At 36.5% G+C, this 22,162-nt stretch overlaps 1 protein-coding gene across 1 annotated transcript in view; it reads left to right on the forward strand.

Moving 5' to 3' along the window:
• Positions 1-22,162, forward strand: part of CCDC141 (coiled-coil domain containing 141) — a 109,254-nt gene that overhangs the window by 33,753 nt on the left and 53,339 nt on the right. Inside the window, exons 6-7 of the mRNA XM_049812854.1 lie at positions 3,810-3,929; positions 17,107-17,301. Of these exons, the coding sequence (XP_049668811.1) occupies positions 3,810-3,929; positions 17,107-17,301 (315 nt within the window). The remainder of the gene's footprint in view (positions 1-3,809; positions 3,930-17,106; positions 17,302-22,162) is intronic.

Consider the following 22,162-nt stretch of genomic DNA (forward strand, 5'->3'; position numbering starts at 1 on the left):
TATTGGAACTTGAAATGCTTTTGTTGACTGGTATACATCACGTTTAGTTGTGTTTGTTTTTTTTTGTTCCGTGGTTTTTTACGGTCCATCGCAAACATGGTATACCAAGCCACTGGTAGCTACTCTGGGACAATGCAATACTGATACTTAGTTCTTTTCCCATAAAAGATTATTTTATTATACCTCTTCTTTATAAGGCTGTACTTGATCATAGAAAAATCACTAAAGCTTTAAATTAAAGTGCTGCTTTTTTCTTTAAAAATGTGTCTGTCATCCTATTTTGCCCTAACTTGTTGATTAGGAAATTAGACAGGGATGCTTCACTAGCAATATTGTGAAAATAAATGCATGGAGGATTAGGGAAGGGCTTAGGTAGTATTGTTATGAGGAGACTGAAATGTCCGCAAGATGAGCCAAGGCAGATCTGTATTGTCATGATGATGCCTTCACATACTGATGATAATAACATTATTTGAGGTTTAAGACACTAAGTAAAGCATCAGCCACTCAAATACAGTGATTATTGTGATGGAAAAAAAAACCCAAAACAAACCACACAAACCCAAAACCTGCCTGGTATTTAACAAAGTCAGCTTATTGTGAACGCAGTGGAGAAATTATTTGAGAATAGCTCATCCTGCAGTTCAGAGTCAGTATGTCAAAATACATCATGCAGGCTGCTGAAGTTCAAACAGCCTGAGGTAAGGTCAGATCTAATTTATGGCATGTAAATATGTGTGTTTTACTACACACAGGAAGAAGAGGAGTGAAAACACAAAGTTTTTCTCAGTGGGAATAATTTCTAGAAAGAAAAGTGTGTTACTTCTTAATTGCTGTTCTCTGCTATATTTGTTCCTCCTCTCTATAGTCTCACATTAGTGTCAGACTGTTCAAGAGGTTTGGTAGAGCCCAGGACAACGTATTTGTGTATGAGCTTGCAAGAATTCCCCTCCTGAAAATGCCCCCGGCTACACAAGTGTACTGGGTGCCAGTGCCCAGGTCTGGCAGCCCGGGGCTGCAGGGGCGGCCTCTGCGAGGAGAGGTGGACCTGCCCCAAGGTGGACACAGCTGGTTCCAGCCCGCTCCGCAAGGGCCCCACCGCAGAGCACAGCTGAGCCCCTCAGCAAGGCTGGTGGTGCCGCTGTTAAAACATATTTAAGAAAGGGTAAAACACTGCACAGACATAGTGAGGGGAAAGAAAAGAGAATGAGAAACAACACTGCGGACACCCAGGTCAGTGAAAAAGGAGGGGGAGGAGGTGCTCCAGGCGCTGGAGCCAGTATTCCCCTGCAGCCTGTGGAAGTTTTGGAAGAGACCACACCACAGCAGGCATTTCCCTGCAGCCTGTGGAGAGGACCATGTCGGAGCAGATATCTACACTGCAGTTCATGGAGGAGTCCACGCTGGAGCAGTTGGATACTCCCTGAAGGAGCTGTGGCCATGCAGAGTCCACGCTGGAGCAGGGTGTCCTGACAGGAACTGCGGCCCCTGGAGGACCCGTGCTGGATGAGGGGAAAAGTGTGAGGAGGAAGGAGTGACAGAGAGAGGAACTGTTCTGTACTGACCGTAACCCCCCATTCCTCATCCTGCTGTGCCTCTTGAGGGGGGGGGGGGTGTAGGTAGAGGAGTTGGGAGTGGAGGAGTGAAATTGAACCTGAAGAAAAGGGCTGGGTAGAACGAAGGTGTTTTAGTTTTGATCTTTATTTCTCACCAAATCTATCATTGGCAACAAATAATTTTATTTTCCCCAAGCTGAGTCCATTTCACCTGTGATGGTAACTGGTAAGCGATATCCCTGTCTTCATCTGAACCCATGAACTTTTCATTTTATTTTCTCCCTCTGTTCTGTAAGGGGGGAGGAAGAGCGAGAGAGTGGCTGGGTGGGTGTCTGGCAGATGGCCAAGGCCAACCCACCACAACAAGCTAAGCTACGCTTTTGTTTGGTTCCCCCCCCTCCTCCCCCAGTTATTTGTTGGAAAACTTGCTTCTGAATTGACAGTGAGAAATGTAGGAAAGCAATGGAAGACTATAAGCATTGAAATCACTTGGACCATAATCAGTGCAAAATGAGCAGTTTAGCAACCTGAGAAAAATCTTGAAGAGCCTTTGATTTCTGATGTGGATTATTCATGGCAAACGGAACAGATAATTACTGTAAATGAATGAGAAAATCTAATTTTTGAAGAACGGGAGTGATTTTAGGTTTCAGTCAATCAAGGAAAACCCCTGTCTTTTTCAAACAGGTATATTAACCTTCTTTCTTTTCCCATCCCTCCACCAAAATCACTGCAAGTAAGATTCTGTGGGTTTCTTAAAAAGCAGTTAAATATTCCCAGCTGTTGCTTAAGAACTAAGCTAGCACAACTGAAATCACGCAGAGGTATTAGCCGTAGTGGAAGCCAACTGATTAAACTCACTGTAATGGAAAGAAGTATTGTGAAGTGGCAAAGGGGTGAACACTTTACAGTAACAGGGTTAAAGAATGACTTTTTCCTCTGCCTAGGATTACAGAAGTACTAGTTTGTTTTGCTAAGCAGATACATGATACAGAGAACAGTCCTAATTTACGGAGAAATTTTTCTTTCCCTTTTAGCACAGTTTTTATTGTTGATTCCATTCATTTGTATTTTGGTGGACCCATAGTAAATGTTCTGTGAAAATGTTCTTCTAGGAAAAATGTTTCAATCAGTAAGTACGCATCTGGAGGATATGCTTAAAAAATGAAGGTTTTTGTAGTAAAATAACTTGTTTGCTTTCCTAGCTGTGTTGAACTCCAGAGATTAAGTGCCCAATCTTTTATTTGTAACTGAATGTTTCCAACAGATTTTAAAGGTTCTCTCATTTTTAGACTTGTTTAAATTTATTAAAAATAGCTGCTACATGAGCAGACAAAAAAAAAAAATAAAAAAATCTGTAGTGTGCTATTAAAATCTGTAGTACCTAGAGTACAAAGTAATTCTTAATATGCCATATATGATTTAAGTTTAGTGGTGATTTTCCAGACTGAAAAGGTTGGAGGAAGTCTCCTTGATACTAATAACTCATTCTGACTACTATTTTAAAATGCAAAGCTTCACTCAGGAATTCTTGCCATGTATTGTTTACAAAGAAAGTGAGAGGTACCTACTGTGAATCAAGCAGAAATAAATGCAAGTCATTCTGTGCAATTTAGAAGATGTACTTGTATACTGCATGTGTTTGCTGCATATACTTGCTGAAGTCTAGTAAGATATAGGAATTTTATATTTTTTTTAAGCTACTGAGGATTATTCCACATACTACTATCTTAACAGCTTAACTGGGTTTTTCAAGCCAGGGATGGAGAGGTTCTATTAGGTCATAAGACCCATTTAGCCCTCCCCCCCTTTTTTTTGGTATTCTTACAGAAGTACTTAGACTTATAGTCTTTTACTGTATGCAGAAGGATATTTTTAAGTTAATGTGATTCTAGGGAAAATGTGCAATATCTTTATTGTGTTATAAAACAAGCACTTATTCTGTGTGTGACTATAACTTGATTTTTCTTTTACTGTGTTAATTTATAATTTGGTCATGCTTGATGAAAACATTTTTGTCTGTTTTGTTATATATATGTTTGTTTTGACCACAATCCTTTCCTTCTGCATTTATTAACATTTAAATAATACAAATGTAAATGTTTGAATAAAAGCATGAACATTAGGAATGAAAAATGAAAGGAAGGAAAATTAGGTCTTCTTTTTTAGATGAAACTGTCTTGTACACATTTTAAAAAATGGACAGTTGCTTCTTAAATTTTTCACTGACAAGTCTTTTTATTATTTATTTAGGTAACATCTTGGTACAAGAAAAATATCAGAGATTATTTTCACAAGCAAAACTTAGGCTCATCTCTATTGGAAAATGAAGAGTTACTTCAAGAGCTTGAAGAAATGGAAGTCAAAGTGAAAGTAAGAAATATGATAATTGATTAGTGAAGCAACTTTAAAAATGAGTAGCAAAATGTGAACTCGGGCATTTAATAAGCACATATAGGAGTAGATACTTGGTACGTCTACATAAGATACGTATTTCTATATGTCTAAATGAGATTTTTTTTATTTTACTTTTTTTAATGAAGGCCTCCATGTTCCTCAGGGTTTTTCTCATTTAAATCTTTAAAAGCTTTTGATAAGGTAAAAGAAGAGTAATCCACAACATTTTTTAGTTGTTTTTTTCAATCCAGTGATCAAGTTCCAGACTGGTAGTTTACATATTAAACAATTTGCACAAAAAAAAAAAAAAAAAAAAAAAAAAAAAAGAGAAGCAATTTTATTAGAATATTACCAAATTTTTAATGTTCATAAAGGATAAAAAGCCAGCCATTTCTACCATGATTCATTGTCACTGAACTGTGTACATCATTGGAAGATGTATTTGTCCATTTATTTCTTGGGAATAAAAGTAACTGAAAATACTGTTTTCATTGTGAATATCAGTTTTCCAGAGAAAAAAATCTGTTACCATCACTCATAAAAGCAAGATGGGATGAAAGAAAATGTTGACATATATATATATGTACACGCAAAAAAGGATATTTGTATGATGTAAACTGCATATATTTAGAACCTTTTTGTAGATACCTCAATTGTGCTATCATCATGGAAGTGGTGTTGCTGGGTCAGGATCATTCCTTACTATAACATTTTCAAGCAATTGTATTTGGATAACCCAGATGATGAATTAGGCTTTTTTTCATCCCCAAACCCATTCTAATAGAAACAAATGCCTTTTTAAAGGCTATTGTATTGATAGCAGCTAAGAGGTTTATAGTTGTTCACAGTTATGTTTCCTTATAAGCTTTGTAGTTAAATGTCACATGTTTGCCTGTTTGCATAATTTATAGTTAACTGCTTCAGGGTTGTCATGAAAGTAGAATACAATAATATTTCTAATGCTTGTTCAAGCAGCACATCAGAAAACACATTTTCTTCATCTGGGGAAGATAAGTATGAAAAACTAAATTCTGCTGCAGAGCTTGAACAGACCTTTGGCACAAGAAAAGTAGAAGATAAACAATAAATGAGTAAGCTGTGGGGTGTTCCCAGAGAAATAGGGACCCACAGAAATATTGGAAGTGTCCTAAAGCATTGCTGAATTTTAAAACTAGCCAAATGACCATTAATCTTCCCCACATTCCATGTTGAAAGGCTGTTCTTGTAATTTGCTGTCTGAATTAGAAATGATACTGTAAGTGCAGAAAGGAGAAAAATATGCATTTTCATTTTCTATAAAAATCAATCCTTTTCATGGTTGAGCATCCAGAAACTAACTTAAAATGGTAACACTTATTATTACAGTTTCACCTAACAATTCTTCTCCTGTACTTTTTGTGATAGATCATTCATATCATCTTACTGAATTGCTTTTTTTTTTTTTCCTTAAGGTCATATAAAAGTGTTTAGCATTGAAAATTTTTGTTACACATCCATGTAAATTATGATTTAGACCATCTTACCTTTAGCCTTCTGCTGTTTTTACTAGTAGCATGTTCTAGCAGAGGGAAAGGAAATTCTTGAAGTGGATGTTAATAAACATGTTGATTATGCTTATGATGTGCAAAAAGAGTGGTCAGGTTGAAATGCACACTGCAAATATATTTCAGAAAGCTGAGTTATGGGGCTTTGTGCATTAGTTTTTACAGCAGGTGTTGAGACCAGAATAAAGGAGGAGCCTAGCATCTTGATTTTAAAATTCAGATAAAATATACCAATCAAATGTGTATTCCAGTAAATATCGGTTAGACAGCAGAGATTAATATTAGATGTAATCACTGCACAAAGTAGTGTTTTACCTGTATGGTTGGAATACACTGAAATATAGGACAACCTAGAAATGAACTTGGCATCTTTGCTCACGGACTAAGCAAAAACAGGCTTATAAGACATATCATGTCTGCACATGAAATACCTAAATCTTTGGCAACTCATAGGCCTTCAGCATCTGATCACTGAGCTGTAGTATTTTGACTTGGTATGTATTTTGGAACTGCAGTGCTATTGTGTGGAGTATTCATTCTGTTTGAGAAGCTGTTGACTAATTCCATGCAAAAGTTCAGGGAAGGCCAGTGAAGAACTGGATACAATATTAAAAAAATAATAATCATTTTACTAGTCCTGGAAACAGAAATATTATTTCCTCTGTATTCCCATACATGGGTGCACAAAAATCCCTTAAGACACTTTTCCTGTGAAATTTTCATTTCAGTTGGTCATACAACATGATACTATTGTGTCCACTTTCTAGGATACAATCTTTCATTCCAGTAATGACACAAACTCCTGGTAAGTCTGAAATTACAGGTAGCTGTTTTTGTCAAAAGAGCCTACTTCTAAAAAAAGATCATATTCAATCTCTATAACTGACCTTTCCTAATTATTACAGAGTACTCAGCTAGTTTTTGTGCAGCTAGAAGCTTTATTAAGCATTGATTTTATATTTTCTTCTGAATCACCTGTGAAGTTATTTAAATATAATGTGGCAAGAACACGTTTAGGAACAGAATGATTTTAAAAATGCAATACTACAAATTCATCTAGCTTTCTGTGAAGCAGAAAACCATCTATAATTCTCAAAATACGTTTTCAGGCTGCATTGAGAGCAAAAGAATATTGTGATGTTTAACAACTCTGCTACATCTGTGCAACCTAATGTACTTTGCAGATAATGATAGTATCACTGTAAAATGACACTGAGTACCTTGTAACACAATCTGCTGTAAACACATGCAACATATTCTGCTCTTTGGAGCTCTAGTTGGCATAGATTTTATACACATGCATGTGATCACCACACATTTGGGTATTTGCTGGGCACTTTTGTGGTGCGGAGTTATCAGAATTATTTTCTATTTGTTTGATTTTTGTCGTATGAGATTTTTTCTGCAGGGACTAACTTTCTCCCTGAAATCAAGAGTCATTATATACCTTGACAATAACTTGTAATATGTGACAAAATTGTAAAATACTCATAAAAATATTGCAGGGTTTACATGGAATGGGGAAATAAACCCACCACAAGCCCCCCACTATACATAGCTATAGTGGTACCATTCCATGTTATTTGGAAAATCTTAGAGTAGAAATTAAGTCCATATTTTCAAATAGGAGGACAACTAACTACTTCAGTGCTTTAAAATTCCTCCACCTCTATTGAGCAATTTTTTAATATGTCTGATTCTTTAATGTTTTATCAAGATACAGGCACCTGTTTTTACTGTGTATATATTGGAAGCAATCTCTTTAGCAATAGGAAAACCACAATATCAGTTTTTCCTAGTAACATTAAATCTATGTTTGGAATTACCTTCCCTTCAGGGATCTCTTTAGTGTCCAACTTATGCTCTAATAAATAAAAAAGTGAATATTCTACATTAATTTCAGAGTAAAATGTAATTTCCATAAGTCTTCAGAAATTTTATCAGTTCAGTTAACTATTTTATCAGTTTATGTAAGAAAATACGGAAATGGTTGTGAGGAACATGTTAAGGAAGAACATTTAGGAGTACCTTATACAGTAATTGGCTAATTAATTAATTACATGCTTTTTCTGTAGCTTGGCCATTGCTTAGAGCATAGCTGAAGTCTGCTGTCATTTGTCTAGTTCCCTCATGCCAAAACTGAATGTTTCCAAAAAAGCAATTAGGGTCTTTAAAATACTTTACTTTGCTGCAAAAATGAAGGTAGATTTGGTTAGCGTCTTTCCCATGGTGTCTGAATGGCCATGGCAATTTCTAATGATGTTTTGTTAGAAGTAATAAGGATATTGATAAACTAGTCTTAAACTACTTTGAGATTTCTGTATTAGGTTCTAGAGTGCTGTAAACGAATCTTTGCAAGTAACATTTCATCTGTATGCTGTAGCTTTGAGGGTATGGTGAAAAGTTTCTGTGTAATAGACAAGCAGGGTAAGTGTAAGTGTTCTCATAGTGAGTAAGGTAGTGGAAAGTTCTGGTATCTGAACAGTTTCACACAAAGAAAATACACGTGTTTACTTACATGTGCTGTTGCATTAGGACGAACAGGACAAATTATTTGCTTAAATTTTTCAGAAGCTAGCCTAAGAAGGATTTACGGGATTAACTCCTTATTTATGCAACTGGGCTGAGAGAAGAAAGGAGCATGGTTTATTATGTTCTCAAGTTGATATCTTATCTTGAACCTCACCTTGCTAAGAGGTGAAACCACTGAAAACATCATCACTATCTTGTACAATAATCATAGAATCATTTAGGTTGGAAAAGACCTTCAAGATCATTGAGTCCAACCATTAACCATGCCCACTAAACCATGTCCTGAAGTACCCTGTCCACTCACTTTTTGAATATCTCCAGGGATGGTGACTCAACCACTTCCCTGGGCAGCACATTCCAATGTTTGACAACCCTCTCAGTAAAAAATTTTTTCCTAATATCTAACCTAAATCTCCCTTGCCTCAACTTGAGGCCATTTCCTCTTGTCCTATCTCCAGCCACCTGACAGAAGAGACCAGCACCCACCTCACTACAACCCCCCTTCAGGTAGTTGCAGAGAGCGATAAGGTCTCCCCTCAGCCTCCTTTTCTCCAGACTAAACAACCCCAGTTCCCTCAGCCGCTCCTCATAGGACTTGTGCTCCAGGCCCCTCACCAACTTGGTTGCCCTTCTCTGGACGCGCTCCAGCACCTCCATGTCTTTCCTGTAGCGAGGGGCCCAAAACTGAACACAGGACTCGAGGTGCGGCCTCACCAGTGCCCAGTACAGGGGAGCAATCACCTCCCTGCTCCTGCTGGCCACGCTATTTCTGACACAAGCCAGGATGCAGTTGGCCTTCTTGGCCACCTGGGCACGCTACTGGCTCATATTCAGCTGGCTGTCGACCAGCACCCCCAGGTCCTTTCTCTGCCGGGCAGCTTTCCAGCCACTCTTCCCCAAGCCTGTAGCGCTGCATGGGGTTGCTGTGACCCAAGTGCAGGACCCGGCACTTGGCCTTGTTGAACTTCATACGATTGGCCTCAGCCCATCAATCCAGCCTGTCCAGATCTCTCTGTAGATCCTCCCTACCCTCAAGTAGATTGACCCTGCCTCCCAACTTGGTATTGTCTGCAAACCTGCTGAGGGTGCCCTCAATCCCCTCATCCAAATCATCGATAAAGATATTCAACAGAACAGGACCCAACACGAGCCCTGGGGAACACCACTCGTGACCTGCTGCCAACTGGATTTCACCCCATTCACCACAACCCTCTGGGCTCATTCATCCAGCCAGTTTTTCACCCAGTGAAGAGTGCACCCATCCAGGCCACAAGATGCTAGCTTCTCAAGGAGTATGCCATGAGAGACAGTGTCAAAGGCCTTGCTGAAGTCGAGGTAGATAACATCCACAGCCTTTCCCTCATCCACTAGGCGGGTCACCTGGTCATAGAAGGAGATCAGGTTGGTCAGGCAGGACCTGCCTTTTGTAAACTCATGCTGACTGGGCCTGATCCCCTTCTTATCCTGCACTTGCCATGTGAGTGCTCTCAAGACAAACTGTTCCATAATCTTCCCTGGTACCGAGGTCAGGCTGACAGGCCTGTAGTTCCCTGGATCCTCCCTCCGACCCTTCTTATAAATGGCAGTCACATTGGCAAGCCTCCAGTCCTCTGGGACCTTCCCTGTTGACCAGGATCACCGATAGATGATAGAGAGTGGCTTGGCAAGGACCTCTGCCAGTTCCCTCAGTACTCTTGGATGGATCCCATCAGGTCCCATGGATTTCTGAGTGTCCAGATGGCGTAGCAGGTCCCTAACTAATTCCTCCTGGATTAAGGGGGGTATGTTATGTTCTTCATCCTCACCTTCCAGCTCAAGGGGTGGAGTACCCTGAGGATGACTGGACTCACTATTAAAGACTGAGGCAAAGAAGGCATTAAGTACCTTAGCCTTTTCCTCATCTCTGGTGGCTACGTTCCCTTCTGTATCCATTAAAAGAAAGACATTCTCCTTGGTATTCTTTTTACGGTTAACATATTTGTAAAAATATTTTTTTTGTTGTCCCTTATGATAGTGGACAGATTTAGTTCTAGCTGAGCTTTTGCCTTTCTAATTTTCTCTCTGTATGATCTAACAAGATCCCTGTACTCCTCCCAAGTTGCCTGCCCTTTTCTCCAGAGATGATAAAATCTCCTTTTTCCTTGAGTCCTAGCAAAAGCTCCCCATTCAGCCAGGCCAGTCGTTTTCCTCAGCGGTTTGACTTGCAGCACATGGGAATCAAGACCAGAGATAAAACCAAGGATTCATCATTGGAGAAAAAGCCTTCAACCCTCCAAAACATTAAAAGCACCTGCCCAGGACTGAAGAGAAGAGGCAGATTTAGGAAATAATGTTTCAATGTTGCTGGCACTGATTAACTCCTTGCTGTTACATTTCTGTGTGTTGGAGGTGCTTGGCATGGTAAAAAAGAACTGCTAGCCTGCTAGCACCACTTTGTGGCCAAATAATTTTAGAGATGAAGAAAATATTTGAAATTGCATTTTGTCTAGTTTCTGCTACTTTTCAGGACTGAACAATGCTGGAATCAGCCCTCTGTTTGGTAAGGATTAGTAGCAAGATGGAGAGTACTTCTCTGTTTTATAGAACTGCACGTTTACTGGGTCTGGAGTAGCTATGCTAGGTAATAACATGATCTAATGAAGTTTCCAGATCATTCTTAATGACCAAATTAAATATCACTACCAGCGGTATTAATTGCTATCTTTATTGACATTAACATAAGGATCGAGAATATCGTATTTACCTGCTTTTTCCCCCAGATCTCACAGCTAATGCTTAGATAGATGGAAAAGTTATTTTGCAGTTAAATGTCTGGAGCTCTATTGTCTCTCTGGCCTTCCTGGATGGCCATGCTCCTTCACCGCTCTCTGCATGGTTGCAAACTCAGGCTATCCAGCTCTTCTTACCAGTTTTGCTGAGACTGGCATTCTACTGAGGAGTTTGACAAGTATTGCATTTCATCTGCATAGCAGATGTTTTAACACACTCCTGTATTTTGATAGCTAGAACAAAGCATGCAAAGAAAAAGAATTTTTCTTTATGGGCAATTTCATTTTTACCTAAACATTCATCTTGCACGTGCAGCAGATGCAAATTGACACATCTATCAGGTTCTTCTTACTATCTGATTTTCCTGTAGTGCCATCTTACTGCCTTGGGAGACCGCTCCTTTTCTATTATTTTTCTGTTAATAATTTGGGGTGGGTTGGTTTGGTTTTGTTTTTTTTTGGTAGGCCCCTCTCTGTCCCGGGATTATCTTTTAATATCTCAACAATTTTCTGGGAGATTATTGACTTTGAATTACTTTTTCCTCTTTCTGCCTGTTGATTTTAACAACTCACTGTTAAATATGCTGATATAGCCATCCACTGAACTTCCCAACAGACAGATCATATGGTAATTGTCATAGCAGGTCACAATCATTTGCAGTTCTATTAGTGCACAGTGTTTTATTTGTCATTTGAGGGAATGATATGATTATATTAGTAGTTAGTTATACTGCAATGTAGCTACTGAAGGTAAAAGCCTTTCAAATACTCACAGGGGCTAAATTATCAATATACCAATGTATCCAATGAATCAATTACAGGCAGAAGTTAGGTTCAGAAAAAGTTCAGTTGTGAACATTTTTGCAGTATGAGAGAAGGGGCTAATTTATCACATATTCTGAAAGATACATATTTTTATACTTAATTCACTTGTGGTTTAAATGCTACTTTGTCTACTATATGGATCATGATCTGAAGACAAATAGATGTGTTTCAAGGTTGTCTCAGATTAACCCTAGAGTATTCCAGTAAAGACAATTTTACACAACTTCTCAGGTTTTAATCCAAAGTTAGAATTTTTAAGTAAGAAATGTTTATGGTATAGACCAAAAAAGCCCATTTTTTTCTCACAATAGCTGTTTAGTAACAAGATAAAGTTGTAGGTATTTCTACTTTTTTTTTTTTTTTTTTTTTTTTTTTTTTTTTTTTTCCCCCTCCAGGCTTGTGCTGGGTATTTCTGAAGGCAGAAAAAGTTCAAGACTTTTACTTAAAGCCACAATTATTTTACTTCATCAGTTTTAACACTCTTGAAAAATACCTGATCAATCAAGGAACCTAGAAAGAGCTCATTTTCCCTGCTAAATGGAATAGTGAAAGCAAGTGTTTAAAAGACTTACCACTGTGAGGAAAAGTAAGAATAGTGACATGAGCTAAGGAGACTCATTGCAATGTGTCTTTAATAGGTCAGAGGCATTCAGAAGCATTTCTTGACAAATTGAAAATTCAAGGTAATAGTAGGCTTTCTGTTCCTTTCAGGGAAAATGAGTAACAAATATTTTAGTGTTAGCTGACAGATTGTTACTAATTTAACCTGTAGAAGGCTGAAGGACAGGAAAAACAGGCAAAGATTTTTCCACTGAGTTTGTATGTTCTGTTGATGGAAAGTATAGGCTTTTTATATGTAGAAACACTTCCTTATAAATAGAAAGCTGAAAATGAAATTGTCATTAGCTATTTTACATAAAATTCCACCAAGTTTGACTAATGATAAAATAGGATAGGAAATTAGTCTAACTACATTTAATACCTTCAGAGAGTGTGCAAGGTTGTAATGTTCATAGAAAATTTAAAACTATAAATTATTCTAATAAATTGGTTTTTTGAGACTGTGTCAAAGGTTAGAGAAACTTGCCTCAGTATAAATGAGGCAGAGTTTAACCTCTGTTTTAAGATCACCTAAAAGCTGTTATTGTGGGCACCTTGTACCAAACAGATGTATGCATGTTGTTACAGTGAAATCCTCTTATAGGAAATCATTTCATTGCAAGTTGAGTCATTTTCTTATAATTAGCCTTGCCTACTGTAATTATAATTTACACACTGCAATACACTGAAACAATTCATAACTTTTTTGGTTTTCTGTATCTGCTTCTAAGCTAACTATAGACAATTTCATTTCCTGTTACATTAAAATAAGCATTTTTCATTCTTGCATAAAATATTATTTTTAATTATTATACAAATAGCCTGTAATAACAAAATGAGGATGAATGCATTCAACTGCACTTTCTTTGCCTTTTTTCGGTTGATTACTATCAGTGCCAGTTAAAAGCTCCCAACTGCAGTGTTGTTTTCTATTCTCATTAACATCTATATGTTTAAATGTAAGTGAAATTTTGGTTAGAATCTGACCATGGCATTTGGTACCAGTCATTCCAGCTGCAAGTATTGGAATATGATGACATGGTGGTGTTGATACAAATTGTTAGGGGTCCACACCTTATTCATAAATAGGCAAATTAAGCTTTGTGTATGGAGAGACCTCCTTAATATTTTTTCCCAAGATTTCCTTCAGGTAAAAAGGAACAAATACAGCACAGCAGACTGTAATTTTCCTCAAACTCCTCATTCTTGCTGAATATTACTTAGGACAGAGACAAAGACAGGATTTTATGAAAGGGGAATTGTGCATTAAATAATACAGTGCAGGGTTTCATTTAATTAAAAGTATAGGCTCAAGATTATTGCTTCCAGATCTCAGAAGTGTTCACTAATTTGAAAGAAAAATAAAGCAAAAAAAAAAAAAGGGAAGATTTTGCTATAGTTGTTTATCAGTAATAGATAAAATGAAAAAAATTGGGGGAAAAAAATTGCTTTTATTGTGCCCCAGATTAACCTCTTCTTATTTTGCTAGGAAGCTGAAAGTGTTCAGTTCAGGTCCTCAAGAAATACTTACATGGTGGGGGGGTTGAGTGTTTTCTTGGGAAGTGGTGCAATTCAATTGCAGGATATTCTAAACCAGCAGTATTTTTTACAAGCATACAAGGAAATAACAGTGGGCAGCATCTGGCCTTCAGGTTCTTGTTTGTGGAAGAACTGAACTTGAAAAATCTCTGAGAAGACTTTTCATAAGGGTTCCTTTATGGAAGGGAAGAAGGGTTAGCATGAGTGAGACAGGTTTGCATCTTTGTAGGCGTACAGTGCAGAAATATTGAAGGATAACCAGAACACAGTTCTTTATGGAATTCTGGAATTCTGATACATCTTTCTTTTTCAAAATGAAACAAAGCTAAATCTGTTGAGAGACGTGGAATTAGTTTTCTTACCATACCACTTAGAATCTGGTTGAAACATTTTAACACAATTAAATTATTTTATGCTGGCTCTTGGGTTGGCTTTTTTTGTTGGTGTTTTTTGTTTTTTTTTGTTTTTTTTTTTTTAAATTATTATTATTTTATTTTATTTGTAATACTATAATAGAAGTTAAAAGCTAAAGTAGATTTAACATGAAAAAGCTAAGTAAGGCATTAATGCAGATCTTTCGATTTTTACAGCTGCTTAGCTCTTCCATGGCAGAAAGGTGAAGAGTATTCACCACAGTGGAAAAATTAGTTACAAACTCAGCAGGATTGCCATAATTTTCCTTTTCCTGTTCATCAGATTTTCAGGATGAAGGAATATGTTGCATTGTACAGAAATAGGATACTGATCAAATAAGTGTGTAATCTGAGACATTTCTACTAGTTCAGTGTAGGTGTTAACAGTCCTTTTATGTTTATTAGCATGAAGTATTTTTTTAAATTTTTCTCCTCAAAAAGCTTACTTAATACCTAAATAAGCTTTAATATTCTTTTAAATTGGTTTTAATTTAGTGAACATTTGCTTGTTAAAATCTTGGTTAGATTCTCATTTATCATATAAAATATGTATCTTTTTTTCCTCAACTTTGCTAAAATATTTGTCTCTGTTTATAACCTGTAGCAGTTAGTACCACAGACTAACGCAGAAAGGTTCATCACTTAATATACCTTGGTAACTGTTTTTTTGAGAGAGATTAAAGGTATTTTTATGTAATTCATGATTTTGAGACTATTGCATTGCTCTGTATCAACATCACACCAGGCATCACATTCCTTATTCCCATGGGTTTGTTCATATTTTAAAATTACTTTTGTTACCCACGCCAATAGTCTCTGTTTCAACTTTAGTTCATGTGCTGTGAAGCTGCAGAAATGAATTCAAAGTTCAAGGCAAGAACATACAGGCATGGTCTGAATGCATATGTTTTCTATTTGAGGTGTATTTTTCACTGACCTGTGAGTAATGCTAGATCTTTTTCCTGAATTGCTCAAGTTAATCTAGAATGCAGAAAGAAAATGAGTCCTTTCCACTGTAATTGCCATGTACTATTTAAGCTTGGCTATGTTGGCCAATGGGTGTGTTGGGAACTGTAAGGTGTCTCTCATTTGTTAGTCTCTGGTCCAGCTCTAGTCCATACCAATAGGGAGGGAGAAAGAACTGTATCTGGTAGAGAAGTCTATGTAAAACAAGTTGCTGAACTTTTTTAACACGTGTTTTTATCACACCAGTTCTTGTCACAACAATGGACAATGTCAGAAAACTAAACTGCATAGAACAAAATAGCTCTACTCCTGCTTACTGTACTTCAAAGAAGGATGAAGCAGCATGGTGGGACACTGTGAGGGAATTAGAATTGCTGCTGTTTGTGAAAGATCTGTGAATAACCAGATTACTTCTTTTGGGAAAACTTCCAAAACAGCATCTTTCACTAGCAATAATTTCACTAAAAAGAAACAACAAATAGGAGGCTAATATTCTTTAAGCAAGCTGAAAATAAAGGAACCTACCTTGTAATCTTATTCTACCATGTGCACACTTTGGAGTGTTTTAACGAAAAAAATTGTCTATTTTAAAATATTTTTCTGTCTGCTTTATCAGCCTTTTGATACAAATCTGTGAAAAGAAATGCTAAATTAATTTCAAAAAGGTCCTTCTCTTATTTAATTCATTACCAGAAAAAGTGGAGGAAATACACTAGCTAAGGCATGGGAAATTGCAGTATGGTATCAGATGCTCCTTTTGTTTTGAACAGCATAATAAGGCACCAATTTTAAGCGTTGACAAGCACAGCAGGGATAAAATACACTGTGTAACAGTTTTACTGTTTTACAGTTTTCTCTATAAAAACACAGCAAAAATGAAGAAGCAACTAAACACCAAAGCAGTAGTTGCATGACAGGAAGAGATGAAATGGTGGTTTTCCCTTGACTCTCTTAAATCTATTTTCCATTTGGGATATCTAGTCTGATATGCCTTTCAATGCCCCTTTATAACCTAAAGAAGATAGTGGGACTGAATACCGTAATAGCATTTATCGCAGGTAAAAAAATGTAGGGAAAAGGTTTTATTCGTGATGGTTTAACCCCTGAATTTGATCTATAATTTGGGTCAGTACACTAGAAGCACAAGTCAGTTCAGCATGAATAGTTGAAAAAAGAAATAGGAGTAAAATAGACAATCAGTTCTGATTACCTAAATATGCTTCCAAGTGGTACGATGTAGACAGAATATGTATATGCAAACTTGAACTAATTAATTTGAATCCATTTTAAAGCACTTTAGTTTTAAAGTACCTAGCTCAATTAAGTGTCAGTAATGTTTCTGACTCTGTGGCTTGGAATTCTGAAGTATGATCTTCCTTTTAAAAACTTCTCTTCTACCTGTCACTTCCACTAGGAACATTCATAGTCAGATAAGGCAGAGACATGCTTTGAACAGACTTGTGGTTTTGGGCAGGAAATCAGGGAAAATGGAGAGTGTCAAGGACGATAGGACACCTCACTGTAAGGGAGAGTCTTTTGATTTAATTGATTACCAAACAGCTCTCAGCGGAAATTGTCTCACTGGAAGCAGCTATTATCTAGGCAATGTTTTAATTTGTACTTCATTAAACAGTTGTGCTTAAAGGGCTGTTTGTCATGGGAGTGTGGTCTTACCAAGTAGAAGTTTCTTGTCTTTATGTTACCTAGACCATTTTTCCCAGCAGACACTCTAGTAACTGCTACTTTCACCTGTGCAACCGTGTCAAAGAATGTAGAATGACACCACTTAAAACTCTGTCACTAAAACCATAATTTGCTGAGAATTCCCTCCTAGTAGAAATATTGTTTTAAATGATAACTTTCAGGCCTATAAATGTGATACATATTTTCCAGTATTTATATTATTATTGTGCGGGTATATTACTTTTCTATGTGTAGTTGATTAAAAAGGAATTTTTCCTGTTAGGAATGGAATTCTACTGTGGAACAATTGGAAGCTGAAGCACTAAAGATCTTGCTTTCAGAGGACTATACAGAAAAAGACCATCTAAAGCTTTCAAACCAGAAAATCTGTCTGTTGCGAGAAGAAGTGTGCTTCCACATGGAAGAAAGGAAAGCCCTGCTACAAGAGGCCAATGACTTTTTTCATACTGCTGGCAAGGTTGGTAAGAAGCCAAGTCTCTAATAATAACCTGATAATACAACTGTCAGTGTGATCCTGAAGACTGATATATGTGGGATTATGCAAACAGAGTTTGCTAAACAATTTGGAATGGAAAATTACAAATCTGATTACCCTTTAATATGACCTTTTGCCTCAAACTTCTATCCAAAATGGCAAATACATTTTGAAAAAAATATATATTTTTTTTTAAAAGTATATTGAGAAGAGCACTCAGTTTCCATTATAAGGTGTTTGGGAAATATTATCTGCCAAAAATTGGACTTCAACATCATGGACCCTGTCATGATGGCATAATGCTATATGAAGATACAGGAGCTGCTCTAAAGTACCCAAACTGTTATAGCCTAGTGTGGATACCAGAAACGATGTCTATACTTGCAGTGGTCTCCACAGGGGCTAATTAATAATCAGACATAAGAAAAATCAAGGACAGCATACAGTTCCTCATACTGGGCACGTCATATATCACACAGTCTGGACATGATATAACGCCAAAGTGTCCAGCACTTAAAAAAAAGCACATAACTCCCTTAGGCACAGCACAAATGATGAATTAAGGCCCATACCTATACTGAAGTCAGCAATATAATGTGTAGGCAATCATTTCCATCACTGATGTGCTCACGTGGAGAAGCAGTGATTCAGATTCCATTGAATTAGATTGTTACAGCTGTCACAGGAGAAGGCTAAGAGGGGCCTACCTGTCTACTGAAGTCTATACATTGCTTGTGTTGTGTGGGTTGTGTTTAGGTGCAAGCAGCCTTGACTAGTATGTCTGTTTAATTTTCTGTCTCTTCCTAAACTGATGTGATGAAAATGAGTAAACCACTGATGATCAAAAAAAGGAATATTTTAAAACTAAATTTTTATTTTTTCAAACATCAAGTCCAGTAATAACTACTTGTGTGAAAATGATTTGAATAAATTTGGTCATTAATTTTTGTTACATCATACTTATAATACCTTTTTTTGTCTATAATATAAGCTTTTTATCATACTTGAATACTTTAATATACTTTCAAGAGTTCTGTTCATCACTTCTTTTCTTTTTTTTCCATTGACTAATGTGAGCATGTAAAGAATATTCTTGTAGAATTTGACTTCAAATCCCTACCCCAAAACAAAAATATCAGATTTTTTTTCTTCAGTCATCTTCTGAAGTTGTTTTAGACTAGCCATCATGTAGTTGTATGTGGGTTAGATTACTTTTGATATTGTTGCTGGCTCAGGGCCTAAGATCTTAAAATTCTTTTTCAGATGCTATGATATTACTGAGTAGCACTTAAGCACAGTTAAAAACATGAGTTTTAAATTAAACTGATTCAATAGAGAATTTTAATAGGTCTTCAGTAAACAAATGTTGTAAAACTTATTGTTCAAGTGAAGAAAAAAGACTGAAAAAACCCCCAAAAGAATGGAAAAAAAATGCTATATGGGAGTACAATACAGTCAAGGAAATGCATGTAGAAAGGAATAAAATAATAATGGAATAATAAGTATAATACAAATTACTTGAGATTCGACCACCTCCTATCAAGTAGCATTAAAATGGTGAAAGTGTGCACTTATGTGGAAACAAAATAAATCTTCAGGAATCCATTGTCTATTCTTTGCTGTAAAATGCTCCCAATTAAATCTAAAATATTTATAGGCTGGTTAGTGAAAGTGTATTCACTTGCGTTGCTCCTGAGACTTTCTCTTTTGAGAGACTAGATTGAATTTGGAATTAATCTTTCAAAAAATTAAATGATCCTCTGAACAGTTGTCCTTGGCACAAACAAAATGGTTATAATCCAGTTTGTAGTGGATGTTTGCCCATATAATAAAAATCAAACCCCTGTTTCAATACTAATTTGGCAGTAACTTGTACTGTCTTCTAGAAAACTCATTGGACAGGTGAAAAATAAGTTGAGTAAGAAGATTTTTCCCCTCTTAAGTATTGGTGCTGTGAAATCTTGAAAACTGCTAATTTCTCCCCAGATTGTTAGAATGTTGAGGTGGGAAGAGGATGGCACAGTTAATTTAAAAGTTTTCAACCCCAAATCAGGGTTGCACGAACTCATGGGAATAACCAATAGAAGAGTTGATTAATAAAGAACTGAGGGAGCTTAATATTATTAGTTCACATCTATTGATATGTGTCAGGTTAACAATAGGTTTTTATGAGAAGACCGAATAAGGATCAATAAAGGTGGAAATAGTGTTGTAACAGACTTCTGTGAGGTTATATTACTGCTATTTCATGTATTGATGGTGAAAGTGAATAACACAAAATCCGCAAGCTGCTTTAAGCTGATTCAGAGCCAAATCTGTTTTAAGCCTTAAAATAGGAAAACAAGTAGGGATTTTTATCAACGTATGAGCGTCCAGTGGAGTATTATGGAATGATTGCTGGTATTTTTCTGCTTATAATATTTGTAATTTATGTAAGAGTAGTAGGTAATGAAGACAGGCAATCTATAAACACCTATATGGGCAAGGAAATTTTAATAGCATATGATTTTTCTACCTAGCAGACAAGAAAATCCACAGACAGATGTCAAACTTTGCCAAATTCCAACTAGTAAGAGAGCATATTTTTTAAACAATGAAGAAATGAGCTATTGGAACAATTTACCACTGTTGTATTATATTTTTCATAACTGCAAACTGGATGATATTCTTTAGTTAAAGCAAGAAGTAATTTAGTAATTTGTTTGGCTTACCATATAAGTAAGTTCTGTTACTACATTCTAATATTAATACACAACAATTTGTTAAAAGAAATTTGTTTGAGTTAGAGCAGAAGGTTTAAGCAAAGAACCCTCTATCTCATCAGTCCTAGCTGTCACTAGAGAACTTATTCAAGCTTTTTCCAGGTGTGTGCTATCAGATCAGAGAGTTACCTTTCAAAAAATGGGTTCTCAATTTTCTTGCCTTGATTTGGGGCACAGAACTTTTGAGACATTAGGTCTTTAGCCAGTGGTGCTGACCAACTGCCTGTTACACTGAAGTTAAAGAAAACAAAGGTTTGTGTGCTTTTTGGAAATACTAAGTGCTTAGACTCTGCTATCTGAAGGTGTCCCATTAAGTCTTTGATAATTTTGAAAATAAGGTGCTACATCTGAATTTTTTTGACTGAAAAGAAGGACCTCAACAATAAATACCAAACTTAAAATGTGAAATCTCTCTGTTTCCATTTTACAATAAGCCTGTTCTTCAAGGGCACATACATCAAGTAGTATTAGTAATGCAAACTTTTTTCCAAAACCTTTTAGTTAAAAGACTAGTTAGAAAAGTTTATTTTTTAAGGTGTCCAAAGACCAATGGTCTTTTTGTATTTTTTATGCATATTTTTTTCAGATCGTTTATAGAAGCTTTAAAACCAGATCATTTTCAAGGAAAGCTCCAACAACAATCTTCATAGCTCTATTAAATGTGTTGAAAAAACTAACCTTAAGACTTTGTCTGCACTATTTTTTGTTTTGAGCACCAGGTGGGGCTGTAATCACATTTGTCTTTAACCTGTACCACGTTCCTTCGGTATTTTTATACAACATGTAAACAGTACTTCATGTTGAAATTATTTACAGAACCTTGAAGTGAGATAGAATTGTTGCTCCAATAAATCTGATCTTTCTTGATTGCATTTATAAGGAGGAATCTGGGACGGGCTAATGGAAACAGTGTTAAAACTGTTGCTGATTGATAGTCAACCCCTTCTAGTTTGGACAAGGGGCTACGCAAGTATAGGTCTGTTGCTTTGATAGCAAAGGTAGCATCTTTTCAGAATACAGGGCTGCGCTTTGTGGAAGTACCTGCTGAAGAAAGCACTAGCTCAGGTGTGTCTCCGTAGCATGCCATCGCACCTGTTATGTGTAAGAGTGGACAAAACACTATAGTTACTGTCGTTCAGAAAGGAGACATTTTTCAGTTGTTCTCAGGGTATACCTGAACCTGTGGACTCTCTTACATATGTAAAGGGCAAATGAGCAGAATAAAGCATTAGTTGTTTTGAAGTAACTCGAAGAGGACTCCTTGTAGATCTTGTGTATCTCATTGTCGTTTTAAACTTTAATGAATTCAAGAAAATAAAACCACATAAGTACTGCACTTGCATTATGTTTATTCTCTTAGGTTCTGGTGTACATTTGGCTGCATTCTGTTGTATATTTCGCTAAATTAAGCGGTATTTTTCTGCATCTTTGCAAGCTGCTTGGCTCTTCTGTAATCATGTATGTTCCTTGCTAAGCTTTCCTTTAAATATCTATCCATTTCTATGTCTATGTAGTTACCTTCAGTTTGACTTTCTGCAGGGGAATCTGTGTGTAGCAATCCTCTGAGAATACTTGGGAAATGATATGTGGAAGAATCTGAGATTGCTTTGGTACGGCAAAAGCTTGAAAACATTCACTTGGATACTTTTAAGTAAATAAATAAGGCTTTTACTGAGTTCAGTATGTTTGCAGATTCGTGTTTTAGTTAGCTGTGGAGCATCTTGTACTTTGGTGCATAAGTTACTTCAGAAATCACCTTTTGATTTTGAACTCCAGGACACACATACTTTCTTCTAACTACTTTAGATGCTGGGGTTTTTTTCCTCCTATATGCCATTGCAAAATTAAAAATAATTCAAGATAGTATAGATAGAAAATAGCTTTAAAATGAACATACAGGAGGGACTTAGAAGTGATGCATTCTCTGCATGGAGCTGTGGGGATTCACACCTCTGCATGATCCAGTGAAACTTATTTTGCTTATCCTTCCAGTCTCTCTTTTTCCTTGTTAATGGATTTTTCAGGTTTGTATATGTTGTTAGTCAGTGATTTTGTGATGATAACATTCAGTATTGGTAAAA

Source organism: Accipiter gentilis, chromosome 1 (assembly GCF_929443795.1).
Source record: "Accipiter gentilis chromosome 1, bAccGen1.1, whole genome shotgun sequence".
In the NCBI taxonomy this organism is placed as follows: Eukaryota; Metazoa; Chordata; class Aves; order Accipitriformes; family Accipitridae; genus Astur; species Astur gentilis.